The sequence below is a fragment of the Bombyx mori genome, chromosome 26, assembly GCF_030269925.1.
Source record: "Bombyx mori chromosome 26, ASM3026992v2".
Taxonomy (NCBI): Eukaryota; Metazoa; Arthropoda; class Insecta; order Lepidoptera; family Bombycidae; genus Bombyx; species Bombyx mori.
In genome coordinates, this window is record NC_085132.1 from 6,628,201 (window position 1) to 6,642,448 (window position 14,248).

General features: G+C 48.3%; 1 protein-coding gene across 1 annotated transcript in view; it reads right to left on the bottom strand.

The window, feature by feature from the left end:
• Positions 1 to 451: 451 nt before the first annotated feature.
• The window catches only part of Dopr1 (dopamine receptor-1), a 122,645-nt gene continuing 108,848 nt past the window's right edge, over positions 452 to 14,248 (bottom strand). The window contains exons 7-9 of the mRNA NM_001114987.1: positions 13,673 to 13,920; positions 1,493 to 1,704; positions 452 to 698 (exon numbers count right to left, since the gene is read on the bottom strand). Of these exons, the coding sequence (NP_001108459.1) occupies positions 603 to 698; positions 1,493 to 1,704; positions 13,673 to 13,920 (556 nt within the window). The 3' untranslated portion in view covers positions 452 to 602. The remainder of the gene's footprint in view (positions 699 to 1,492; positions 1,705 to 13,672; positions 13,921 to 14,248) is intronic.

Sequence of the window (14,248 nt, forward strand, 5' to 3'; positions counted from 1 at the left end):
AAGGTATAACTTCAGCGTGAAATAAAAAAAAACATTAAATCTCATTGAATCTCAATATGAAAAAAAAAAGTGGCTTTTGTGAAATTCAACTCAATTCATAACTCATACTTTATTTCACTTCGGACAAAATGTTCTTTATTTTCTTGACTACCTTTGGTTGTAGCTCACATTCAATCTTACAATAAACTCTTTTGAAGTCGAAATTTAAGAGATCCGAAATAAAGCCCACTAAAGAGTCTGTACGGTACATTTGATTTGATTAAAATATTATCATCTAAATCATAGTCAATATTTCAATGTTGCTTTTTCACGATTAACACTCGCCAAATAGTTTTTTATGAATTATATTTACAAACGACATTATATAGTATAGCATCACTTAGCTCATTAGAATTGCTTTTATCATTATTTGAAAATCACATGTGTTAGAAAATAAGTTTTTTTTTTTTCACCAATTGTTAAGCGGGCTACCACGAAATGTCCCAAAATGTCGTATAGATAGCTTAGATAGATTATTTAAATGCAACTGAGATTTTATTTCTACGTAACTAAACTACATCACTCTTGTCCAGTAGCACGTTGTTGCTACCGTTCTCTTCTTGTCAGATGTGGTATTCCCGTAGTGGTCTTACCGATTCCGCTGAGGATCTAGGGGTGGGGTCTACTCCTGAAAGACCTAAGGAGCCGCTTCGGCGTACCTGAAATGCGGCTCATCTTAAATTGCATTGAATATAAACAGATAGCAGTATATTTTGCATGAATTGATAAGCGAAAAAAAAAAACTTTAGCACCTGAAAAAAATATTTCCACAACAACTTGCGAATAGATAGCAAGATTAAAGTTCCGAAATTATCTCGAAGCAAAAAAAGAAATGACAGTATTGTTATATAAATTATAAATAAATAATATTATAAAGCTGAAGAGTTTGTTTGTTTGAACACGCTAATTTAACTATTGGTCCGATTTGAAAAATGATTTCAGTGTTAGATAGCCCATTTATTGAAAAAAATTATTGAATATATAACGTCACGCTAAGACCAATACAAACGGAGCACCAATAAAGAATGTTGCAAAATCTGGGTTTTTTAGAGTGAACATACATAGATAAAAAATTATGGTCGAATTAATAACTTCCTCTTTTGGAGTCGGTTAAAAAGCATGATTTTGGTACCTTAAATAGCTCCTTGACATTCTATTATTCAAAAATATTTTCACTTTCTACGTAAATAAAGGGGCGGGTAAAATTTAGCGTTATGCCCAAAGTAAATATTCCACGCGGACGAAGTCACAGGCAAAAGCTAGTTACTATATATTTCATCAAGGAATTTACTAAAGCACTGATTAATCTTATTAAACTACTTACTCAGCTTAACAATACCAAAAATCTTTCTTAAGCTACGCACATACACATACGAACTAAACACAAATGAGATGATCTACAAATAGCCAAAGCATACTTAAAAACATTACAGAAGCGTCTTCACAGACTCACCACTAATGTCTTAGTTCCGTAATCTGTGACGAAGTTGTCGTTTCTCGTCGGCGTGTTCGCTCTGACCGTTTGATAGCCGCAACAAGGTGGATACCTCGAGGTGAGGATTTTCTTGAAGGCCTCCCTGAATTCCGTGTTGAATATCGAGTAGATAATAGGGTTGAACGCCGAGTTGGAGTATCCCAGCCACGTCAATATCTTGAAGGCTAGATCTGGAAAAGGAATGCTCATCAAAACTAATTTTCTTAGTAGACTTCTTTATGTAAACACAAGCTAAATTGAATTTGTTGGTTAACTTTGAATATTTTATAGTATTGATCATATGAGAGGAATTTTATTGAGAGCAGATTAGAAAACCTAACAACAAACTTAAAATTTTTGACTAATAATCGCCACTTGACCTGACGGTTATTGGTTGTATATGAGAATTTTTGACTTCTTGTTGAAATTAATTAACATTTTTCTGGGCTTAGAAGCTTACATCGGGCTTGTTATTTTGTGTGCACACAAAATCTGAGATAATTTCGAAATTACGTTCAGACTGTACAATGTGGCTATTAAATAAATATATTCCCGAAACAAAATACTAAAAAACAAATTGTTTAAAAAAAATTAGAACTTTGATATGTTCGGATAACTGTTTATTTTTTAACGAACGCATTAAACTGAAATGAACAAAACTATTTCAAAATTTGTTCTTAAAAACTATACAATACAGCATTCTAATCTTACTATCTGTACCCGTCCGCTTCGCTGGGCATTTAAAATTAACATTATTATTTCTCACCCCACAAAGATTCTTATCATTAACGCCCCCGCAACTGGTGTAGGGAGTCCAACACTCATATAAATATTAGTCTATCCATTAACTACATGTATTTTCTACACGGATACCAAGTTTCAAGTCAATTGGATTCATGATTCAGTAGTTATAACGGAACATCCGTAAAAACCACTGTAGGTTTATTTATTAGTATAGATAAACGGACAATTGATACTGTCAGACTATGTACAACAGTGATTAAAACGTAAAGTCGTCGTGGTCAAAGGCATAAGACGCCCGGCATAGACGCATCGACCGATGATTCAAATTCCGTAGACAAGTACCATTTTGCCTAATGAAATACATACTCTACGTATGTTCATTACTAAATAAAGACATAGCATCCTTAATCAGTATACTTCCAGTCTACACAGTAAATAAATAATAACTGTGACTGATAATAATGAATGATGACTCTTTAATGAATTAGCGTTGAGTAGGAACTCGTACTACTAAATAAACTTCTTAAAAGTGACATTTATGTTAAGAGCTGTCATTGCGATTTCAATCAATAAAATATGAAGTGATAGAAGCTCTCGTTTTGAAATTATCACTTATTGTTTAGCTGTATTTCACTATTTTTATCAACTAAGAAAATACTTTATGATTTTTTATTTCAATAAAAGGTCACGAATCTGTTTTAGCTTGTATTAAAGTAATTACGTTAGTTTTTTTAATAAAATCCGCCCAGCTCGGTTTTCCGAAGGCTATTAATTTTACATAAGCTACTTCGAGAGGGCAATTGAAGTCGTAAATGCATTTTTTTTCCCTACCTATGCTGATAGCATTGAGAGGCTTTTTTTTTTTTATTGCTCAGGTGTGTGGACGAGCTCACAGCCCACCTAGTGTTAAGTGGTTACTGGAGCCCATGGGCATATACAACGTAAATGCGCCACCCACCTTGAGATATAAGTTCTAAAATCTCAGTATAGTTACAACGGCTGCTCCACCCTTCAAACCGAAACGCATTACTGCTTCACGGCAGAAATAGGCAGGGCGGTGGTACCTACCCGCGCGGACTTTCAAGAGATCCTACCACCAGTAAAGGCTATACCAGCCTTAACCTAAGCTCTTGGGACTCAAACCGGAGGTGTTGCTAACACTGGCCCTAGCAAGGGCAGTGCTTTGCAGAATCTACCACAGGATCGGAAACACGACCCACTGAGAAGATCCGGTGAGAAACTCAGTGGGTTGTGTCAATAGGTGCATTTGTACAATAGCTGTTTTGTCTTTGAAACAGAAACGCGAATTATCTTCTTTGTCATTCAGGCTCTCGGTACAACCTGCGTACAGCATGCTCTAACGCCCCTATACGTAAATATATACGTAACAAAGTAAGGGGGTTGAGGGGAATATGATGTATAATTAATACGTGAAGCAAAAACTTTGTATCCTTTTTTACGAAAATTGCGCGGACGGAGGAGTATGAAATTTTCCACACTTATAGAGAATATAGAGAAGAAGTGCACAATGCTAATATTTTTTTAAAATAATGCATAAAAGATACATTAAATCAATAAAGAAAACATTACACACACTACCATGTATTTGACACACGCAGGCATGTATAGTATTTATTTATTGTCAAACTTTTGTTCTGGACGTCTGTTGTCAAATTGAGAATAGGTTAAATATTGTTTGTCTTTATTAATATTTTTCTATAGTGTAGTCTTGGCGTTGAAAATACAATCATAATAGTGTACGAACTTACAATTCCAATTAATTATAGTCGAATTTCGACTACTGCGGGACCTCTAGTGATGTATAATATTACAAAATTGAAAAGGGAGGAACTATTTTGATGTTCTAAGAAATGTTTTCCGATATACCAGCCTGGAACCTAACGTTAGTTTTAAGTTTGGGATGCGGAAACCGATGGAGAATGCCGTTCGTGGCCCTTATCTCTTATCTAAGAGCCTTATTTGAAACAAAATGACTTTAGTGCTTGAAATTCATCAATTAACGTTAACCATTTCTTCTAAATAGCTTTCTGTCAAAATCACAATGAAAGATAAGTATACCGTTCTAAAGTTCCATTAACTAAGTTAAAAGCTGTATAACGTTTTGCAATTCGAAAGAAGTAAAAACCCGAGTACTTACATGTGTTTTTTTTGTAAGAGCTTTTATGCAAGTTCCAGACTTTATATAAAAGCTTAATTTGAAGCTTTCAAACAAATTACTTCACACACCAACCTTTGCAAGACTCCCAACCTTTCTTTTAAAATCTTGTATAAAAATTGGAAGACTTATTTCTCGAGTACAATTTCTTTTTCGTGCAGAATCACCAAAGAGCTTAGAGCTTAAGTTATTGTATGCGGATACCGATCACTCGATAAAAGCTCAAATCGAATTTGTTTTAATTGGAATAATGGTCATTCCACACTTTACTCTAGAATCGAAATTAGCTTGGTAGTAATAGTGATATTACCAGATTAAGTTATTTACATATAAAGAAAAACCTTTACTACCTTTAAAAACTCGTTGGTTTTAAATTTTATTTTTATTTTAGACGAATTACTCTACTGTCTTTGATTTAGTGAAGAGAGTAGTTGAGTTTTGAGTTATATAGTAATAGCTTAAAATATTAATTTAAAAAGAGATTAACGGCTTTAAAAATGTATTTTATAATTATATTAAATACTCCAGAATGATTAAACAATAAAATAATTGCTTTTTCTGTAATAAATACTAAAGGTTTTTCTATAATTTTTTTTTATTGCTTAGATGGATGGACGAGCTCACAGCCCACCTGGTGTTAAGTAGTTACTGGAGCCCACAGACATCTACAACGTAAATGCGCCACCCACCTTGAAATATAAGTGCTAAGATCTCAGTATAGTTACAACGGCTGCCCTAACCTTCAAACCGAAACGCATTACTGCTTCACGGCAGAAATAGGCAGGGCGGTGGTACCTACCCGCGCGGACCCCCAAGATGTCCTGTCACCAGCGTTCATGTCTCATGTTGCAATGTGTTCTCGTAATTATTAATGCGTTGCAATGGGTTCTCGTAAATAAAAACAATTAAATCTAATGCAATTTAAAAAATAAACATATAAATTTTATTACAAAAAAAAAAACATATCGATGTACATTGCTTGCTCTTATCAGTGCGATAATTTGCGAAAATATTTCTATTGAGTTCGAGAGCGCCCTGGAATTCGTATTCGTATCGGCAGGTCACGTATACATTCTTTAGGCGCAGCTATGCTAGTGATCCTAGAAGGTAGTTAGAAAAAAATCTGTTCAGTGGTGCGTGTTAATTTATATCGAAATATTTATTTAATTCTTCTGGAATTTATTTGTTCTGGAGGGAGTCCAGTCCCGAGGGCATCACCTGATCCCAGGGGACCTCACCCCTGGTTAAATAAGAAAGGAAAAAAAAATGAACATGGACAATTGCGAAACAGTATTACCCCAGGAGGGTACCTCCCGCTCAGCGGGAGGAGAATCCCTCCGTGCCTCCGAGCAATCGGAGGCACGCTGCCCCTCGTATTCTGGGGGGGGCAACAATTGCCTAGAGGAAGGAGGCGGCAGCACGAGCCGCGAAAACGATCTATTCGTGCACCCTGAGCGTTGCGACAGTGCACTCTCACTGCGCTCGACGCGAAGCTCTGCGAGGGGCTACGCGTCGAGTGGTCGAGAGTCGCCGCTTTTGCTCCGGAATACTACCGGACGGCTCGCCAGCAGAGCCAACGCTGATGCGAAAACTCGGAGGAAGCGGAAGACGGTCAAGCGACCAGTGACTTCCGCTCCCTCCGACTCCTCGGAAATTGAACCCGCGCCCGCCAAGTTTTTGGCGGTCGAGGAAGGACCGGCGACTGTTGCGGCGTCGTCCGCCAAAGAACAGGATGTTCGGATAACCTGCGGCGGATTGGCAGCCGGCTCGCTGCGAGGCGGGAGAACCCGTTGTGGGAAGGCCGAACGAGTCAGGGAGGGAGAGGTTGAGCGGTTGTGCCGCTCCCTTATGGAGACTGAACCCACTGACCTGCACAAAATCTTCGATATCTCTCTGGATATTGTCTCCAAGGTGGCGAGCAAATCAGGCTCCTTAAAGGGCACGTACGTGCATGCCCTGAATTCCGTGGTCACTGCCATGGGTAGGCTCCTAGAGGCATTTCTCCAGCGCACGGCCACGGAGGAAACAGCTGGCCTGCGGTCGCAGCTGGAGAGCCTACAGGCTTTGTACGCCTGCGTTCAGAGTGAGAATGCAGAGCTTCGGGCGGAGAGTGTAAAGTTGCGGGAGGAGATGGCCGCAATGCGTGTGGCCATTGATGGTGTAAGGAGACAGCGGGGCAGTTCGGTTTCCCCACCACCACCGCCCCAAGTGCAAGAGGCTATAGTGGCGGAAAAAGATAAGGAGATCGAAGACCTCAAGAGGCGCCTAGCCATTCTTGAGGCTCGCACCTCTACAGTGGTGCGTGCGAGGCCACCGCTGGCACACGAGCAGCCAGCGCAGGTATCACTAACGCCTAAGACCGCGGCTGCACCGGCGCCCGCGAACGCCACTGCGGCCAAACTGGCTACACGGTCCAAGACTGCTGGGCGACGAATACCCGCCCAGCCTGCGAGGCCTCAGGCTGCTGCTTCTGTCCCGCCCCAGCCTGCGAAGGCGGGGCCTGGCAGAAGCCGCAACAATCCAAAGGGGTGTGTGAATGCCGCCCAGCCAGCGCAACACCCCCAGCCCCGTCCATTGCCTCCCGCCCCGTCCAACATGGACGCAGCCTGGACGACGGTAGTGAAGCGGGGTCGAAGGAGGGCGCAAGACGTACCTAACCCCCGTCCCGTCCCGACAGTCAAGGCTCCCCAGGTAGTGGGTCGAGCAGCAACTGAAGGGAAAAGAAAGGGAGGGCGCAAGGCAAGAAAACCGCGCGCTCCGCGGTCGGCGGCTGTCGTATTGGAGCTGCTGCCGGCTGCCAAGGAAAAGGGCCTCACCTATGGGGAGGTCATGGCCCGGGCGCGCGCTAGCGTCGACGTGGATGCTATGGGCGTGGAGGGTGGCCTCCGAGTCCGGCACACCGCCAACGGGGCCCGGTTGCTGGAGTGTCCTGGTGCCAACACCAGTGCGGCCGCGGATAAGCTAGCAACCCGGCTCCGTGAAATCCTACCGGACCCAGAAGTGGTGCGTATAGACAGGCCCGTCAAAATGGCAGAAGTCAAAGTGACGGGCCTGGATGAATGCGCCACAAAGGAGGAAGTGGCCGCTGCCATTGCATCGCAGGGCAATTGCACCCTCACGCAGGTCAGGGTGGGAGAGCTGCGAAGCTCTTACTCTGGAGCCTTCACTGCGTGGGCGCGTTGCCCTATGCAGGCGGCCACGCTCCTGGCTACGCCTCCACAAGGTCGGCCCGCCGACTCACCAGGGAGGCTGCGCGTGGGCTGGGTGATGGCCCACGTGCAGTTACAGAAGGCCCGCCCCTGGCGATGCCTCCGGTGCTTCGGCACCGGGCACGGCCTCGCCAGGTGCCCATCGGCCGTGGACCGCAGCGGGCTTTGTTTCCGCTGCGGCCAGCCAGGACACAAAGCGGTCTCCTGCGCAGCCGCCGCGCCACACTGCGTGCTATGCGACGCGGCGAAGCGGCGGGCCGATCATCGGGCTGGGGGCCCGGCCTGTCTTTCCGCCCCCTCCTCCACAAAGAGGAGGCGTGGCGGGAAAAAGAAGAAGATAGCAGAGGAAGAGCCGGCTGCGTGTAAAGCAGCCGGCCAGTCAGTTCCCGCCGCGGCCGTCGGGCCGCAAGGTGGGACGGAAGACGAGGGAGCGATGGACGTGACACCTCAATAATGGATCACGTCCATCGCTTCCTCCAAGCCAACGTGAACCACTCCGCCAGGGCGCAGGATCTCCTCGTCCACACCATGGCGGAGTGGTTCATCGACATCGCGATCGTTGCGGAGCCATACTTCGTACCTCCCGACCGGGAGGATTCCTGGGCCGGAGATGTTGATGGCTCCGTGGCGATCGTGATGCGACAGTCAGCGGCGCTACCCCCCCTTGGAATGGTGGCCAGGGGATCCGGGTACGTCGTAGTTAGGGTCAATGAAACCGTCGTGATCGGGGTGTACTTCTCTCCGAACAGGAGTCTCGCTGAGTTCGAACGGTTCCTGGGTGGGCTCGAGGCGTTGGTTCATCGCTTCGAGTCTCGCCCGGTGATACTGGCGGGGGACCTCAACGCTAAATGTACAGCGTGGGGCTCCCCCCGCACGGACTCGCGCGGCGAGTTCCTGTCGGAGTGGGCTTTCGCGACCGGTCTCTGTCTTCTGAACAGAGGTTCGGTCGCGACCTGCGTGCGGTGGAACGGGGAATCACACGTGGACGTGTCGTTCGCGTCTCCGTCCGCCGCACGCCGTGTCCGTGGCTGGCGTGTTCTCGAGGGGGCGGAGACGCTCTCGGACCATCGGTTTGTTCGATTTGAGCTCTCCGTTTCCACTTTGTTGAATGCGCCGGCCGAAGACGCCCGCGGTGAGGAGGAGCTCCCGCGTAGCGCTCCCCGATCATTCCCACGATGGGCACTGAAGCGCCTGAATAAGGTGCTCGCGGTGGAGGCGGCCACAGTGGCCGCGTGGGCGCCCATGCCCGCGCGTCTAGTGGACGTGGAGTCGGAGGCCGATTGGTTCCGGGGTACGATGCGTCGCGTCTGCGATGCTGCGATGCCCCGGGTCAGTGGCCGCGCCCCACGTGGCGGTGCGTATTGGTGGACGCCCGAGATCGCACTCCTCAGAGAGGAGTGCGTGCGGGCACGCCGCCGAAACGCCCGCCACCGCCGTCGCCGTCTTCGCGGTATGGATTTCGCGGAGGTGGCGGCCCGCTTACATGCCGACTGCCGTGAGAAGCAGGAGGCTCTGCGGCGGGCCATCGGCGAGGCCAAGTCTCAGAGCATGAAGACGCTCCTGGAGACGCTCGATCAGGATCCCTGGGGGCGCCCGTACCAGACGGTACGCAAGAAATTGCGACCGTGGGCGCTCCCGGTGACGGAGCGTCTCCAGCCTCAGCAGCTGCGGGATATTGTCTCCGGGCTATTCCCGCGGATGGAGAGGGACTTTGAGCCCCCCTTCATGGGCGTGCCGCCACGCCTTGACGCGAGCGGTGATGCCCCTGCTGAGGTGGTCCCTCCGAGCATATCGGAGCAGGAGATGCGTGCGGCCGTGTCGAGGATGCGGAGGAAAGACGCGGCCCCCGGCCCTGACGGTGTTCACGGTCGGGTTTGGGATTTGGCCTTCGGTGCCCTTGGGGACCGGCTCGTGCGGCTCTTTGAAGCCTGCCTCGAGTCGGGGCGGTTTCCAAAGCAGTGGAAGACGGGCAGACTTGTTCTGCTAAGGAAGGAGGGACGCCCTGCGGACTCACCTGCGGGGTATCGTCCCATCGTGTTGCTGGACGAGGCGGGAAAACTGCTCGAGCGAGTGGTGGCCGCCCGCATCGTCCAGCACCTGACGGGAGTGGGTCCTGATCTGTCAGCGGAGCAGTTCGGATTCAGGGAGGGCCGCTCGACCATTGACGCGGTGATGCGCGTGCGCGCCCTCTCTGATGAGGCTGTCAGCCGGGGCGGGGTTGCACTGGCGGTGTCCCTGGACATCGCCAATGCGTTCAACACCCTGCCCTGGTCGGTGATCGCGGGGGCGCTGCAGTATCACGGCGTCCCTGCGTATCTCCGTCGGCTGATCGGGTCCTACCTCGAGGATAGGTCGGTCGTGTGCACCGGGCACGGTGGGACGGTGCTCCGCTTCCCCGTCCAGCGCGGTGTTCCACAGGGGTCGGTCCTTGGCCCTCTCTTGTGGAACATCGGCTACGACTGGGTCTTGCGTGGCACCCTAAGCACTCCTCTCCCGGGTCTGAGCGTAGTTTGCTACGCGGACGACACTTTGGTCGTGGCCCGGGGGAGGGACTTGCGAGAGTCTGCCCGTCTTTCCTGCGCGGGGGTGGCCTTCGTCATCGGCAGGATCCGACGGTTGGGTCTGGAGGTGGCGCTTGATAAATCCCAGGCCCTGTTGTTTCACGGGGCCCGGAGAGCGCCGCCTCAGGGGGCCCACCTCGTGATCGGAGGCGTTCGCGTCGAGATCGAGGCAACCGGGTTGCGGTACCTCGGTCTCGTACTGGACGGTCGTTGGAGCTTCCGCGCTCACTTTGAAAGATTAGGTCCCCGACTGATGGCGGCTGCCGGCTCGCTGAGTCGGCTGTTGCCGAACGTCGGGGGGCCTGACGTGGTAGTGCGTCGCCTCTACACGGGGGTGGTGCGGTCGATGGCACTGTACGGGGCTCCCGTGTGGTGCCACGCCCTGACCCGTGACAACGTTGCGGCGTTGCGACGTCCGCAGCGCGCGATTGCGGTCAGGGCGGTTCGTGGATACCGCACCGTCTCGTTTGAGGCGGCGTGCGTGCTAGCTGGGACGCCTCCCTGGGACCTAGAAGCGGAGGCGCTCGCTGCGGATTACGCGTGGCGATGCGATCTCCGCTCCAGGGGGGAGCCGCGTCCCGGCGCGGCGGAAGTTCGAGCGCGGAAACTTCAATCTCGGCGTGCCGTGCTCGAGGCGTGGTCTCGCCGCCTGGCGGACCCCACCTACGGGCGACGGACTGTCGAGGCGATCCGCCCGGTCCTCTCGGACTGGGTGAATCGCGACCGAGGACGTCTCACCTTCCGAGCGACGCAGGTGCTCACGGGACACGGCTGTTTCGGTCGCTACCTGCACCTCGTCGCCCGGAGGGAGCCGACGCCGAAGTGTCACCACTGCAGTGGCTGCAACGAGGACACGGCGGAGCACACGCTCGCGTACTGCACCGCTTTCGCGGAGCAGCGCCGCGTCCTCGTTGCAAAAATAGGACCGGACTTGTCGCTTCCGACCGTCGTGGCTACGATGCTCGGCAGCGACGAGTCCTGGCAGGCGATGCTCGACTTCTGCGAGTCCACCATCTCGCAGAAGGAGGCGGCGGAACGGGAGAGGGAGAGCTCTTCTTCCCTCTCGGCGCCGTGCCGCCGCCGTCGAGCCGGGGTTCGGAGGAGGGCGTTTGTCCAGCTCCAGCCCCTATGAGGAGGCAGTCTCCTCCCGGTGATGGTCACGGGGCGACCTAAGGGGGTTGAGGCTGCGCCGCACGCTACCGTCACTCTAGCGCGCTGGCACCAGGAGGACGGGACGGCGCGTCGGCGGCTGCGGACTGCGATGCGGTCCGCATTTTCGTCGTCGCTGTCGTCGCCGAACATACTGTTGAAGAGCAACCCGGTCGGCGGTGTATCGCGTTCCGACCCGGCAGGCTGGTTCTGGCCCAGCGGGGTATCCCGGAACACCAGCGGCACCGCCCGGGCGGCCTGGTAGGGCCGCCGTACCGCGGAGACCGACGTCGTTGGTCGTCGACTATCGCCTCGACGACCCGTCGGTCGGGCGTCCTCGGGGTGGCGCCGCGTGTCTGGTTGTAGTGTTGACCGCGGGAACCCCCCTACTCTGAACGGGTTCTGACCCCGGACGGAGATCGGACGTCGGGTGTAAGAGTGCAGGGGAGTCGTTTAGTGGGTGGGCCCTAAAATCCTTGGGCCCGCGATCTGCTCTCAACACCTGCAGATCGTTGAGTCTCACATACCCCGCGCGCCCCCTAGGCGCGGGGACCTCGTAGGAGGTTCGGCCCCCGGCCCGAAAAAAAAAAAAAAAAAAAAAAAAAAAAAGCCCACAGACATCTACAACGTAAATGCGCCACCCACCTTGAAATATAAGTGCTAAGATCTCAGTATAGTTACAACGGCTGCCCTAACCTTCAAACCGAAACGCATTACTGCTTCACGGCAGAAATAGGCAGGGCGGTGGTACCTACCCGCGCGGACCCCCAAGATGTCCTGTCACCAGCGTTCATGTCTCATGTTGCAATGTGTTCTCGTAATTATTAATGCGTTGCAATGGGTTCTCGTAAATAAAAACAATTAAATCTAATGCAATTTAAAAAATAAACATATAAATTTTATTACAAAAAAAAAAACATATCGATGTACATTGCTTGCTCTTATCAGTGCGATAATTTGCGAAAATATTTCTATTGAGTTCGAGAGCGCCCTGGAATTCGTATTCGTATCGGCAGGTCACGTATACATTCTTTAGGCGCAGCTATGCTAGTGATCCTAGAAGGTAGTTAGAAAAAAATCTGTTCAGTGGTGCGTGTTAATTTATATCGAAATATTTATTTAATCTTGCCTTGGATATTACTGGCGGACCTCTAGTGAATCTGCACGGTTAGGTACCACCACCCCGCCTATTTTTGCCGTAAAGCAGTAATGCGATTCGGTTTGAAGGGTGGGGCAACCGTTGTAGCTATACTGAGAGCTTAGAACTCTCTAGGTGGGTAGCAGCATTTACGTTGTAGACGTCTATGTACTCCAGTAACCTCTTAACAACAAGTGGGTTGTGAGCTTGTTCAGACATCTAAGCAATAAAAAAATAGAAATAAAAAAAGAAAAGAAGATAGAAGTTTTTTGTAACATTAATCTAATGTAAGTAGTATCTTTCTTTGTCTGAGATAGACTAACTAATTCTTGGTGGTGGTCTTCTGAAAGATCACATTTGCTCATAGTTAGCTGCCAATCAGGTTTTGGTACGAATATAAGATATACGTTTACGTATACGTTTATTGGTATTTTGGGTAGCATAGAAGGCAAGCGCGCCATGGGCGGAACACCAGACAGATGGTCAAATCTGGTTAAGGGAGCGGTTCGTGATAGTCTCTACCATGCGGTCCATGCCACCCATGACCGAGCACTATGGAGGAAAGTCACATCTGGTCGCGATTCTTAGTAGTGAGGGAACGATAAAGAAGAATAAGATAATGTATATGAGCTCTGGAAAAAACTTAACAATAGCTAAGCTTTTTGTTTGAAAGTAAAATAAATAAAAGGAATGTGTTCTATATTTACTCGCAATAAAATGTTAATTAACATTACCCAACAGATATATACCCAACAGATATAATTCAAATTATTATTAGAAAGACATAATATGTATTAATTTTTAATAATAAATGTTTTGAAGACAACGAATATTTCGTAATTGGACTATCTGGCTATCTCTTTCGCACATTTTCGTTACATCGGTGCTTATTTTTTTGTTTAGATAATCTATCCTTATATTTCACGTTTTATTCTTACTGCATGGCCTATGTAAATGTTCAGGTGATTTGCTTATATAATTAATTAGCGACCCGCCCTGGCTTCGCTTCGGAAGCTGTTATTTATTATTGATTTCTCCACTATTTAATGGATGTTATTATACCTTCCCCTTCAATTATTTTATCCATTAAAAAAACGCACCAAAATCCGTTGCGTAATTTTAAAGATAGGGATATATGGGCAGAGAAAGCGACTTTGTTTTATACTATATAGTGATACTCACCAGGGATGCAGGTCTTGCAGAAAGCAGCGACGATATTCACGCAGAAGAACGGAACCCAGCAGAGGAGGAAGACGCCCATGATGATGCCCACCGTGATGGCAGCCTTGTGGTCGGACACGTGGTACGGTGACGAGTGAACGTGCGTGTGGACGCGGGTCCGGACCGATTTGGTTCTATTGTCCGGCATTTGAACCGTTCGGGTTACCGCCCGAATCGATTTGACGTGTTTCTGGGCGTAGCAGTAGAGCCTAAGAAAAAAATAAAGTGCTTTTAATAAAATACAATATTCAAAACTATGAAAACCTAGAAATTATTCAACTCGTGTTTCACTAAATAAATAAAATAATATAGAATTCAATATTTATTTATTTATGGATTACCGACAGGGTTTACAGTAAAACATAAAATAACATTGACATGTATAGAGTAATTGATAACTGCAACTCTAATTAGAGGCAATCACAGCATGCATTACATTAATATATCAATAGAGATTTAACAATACTATTAATAATAATAAAAAATTAAAAACAAAAGAAAGACAACAAGGACAGTAATACCCGATTATTTTATATA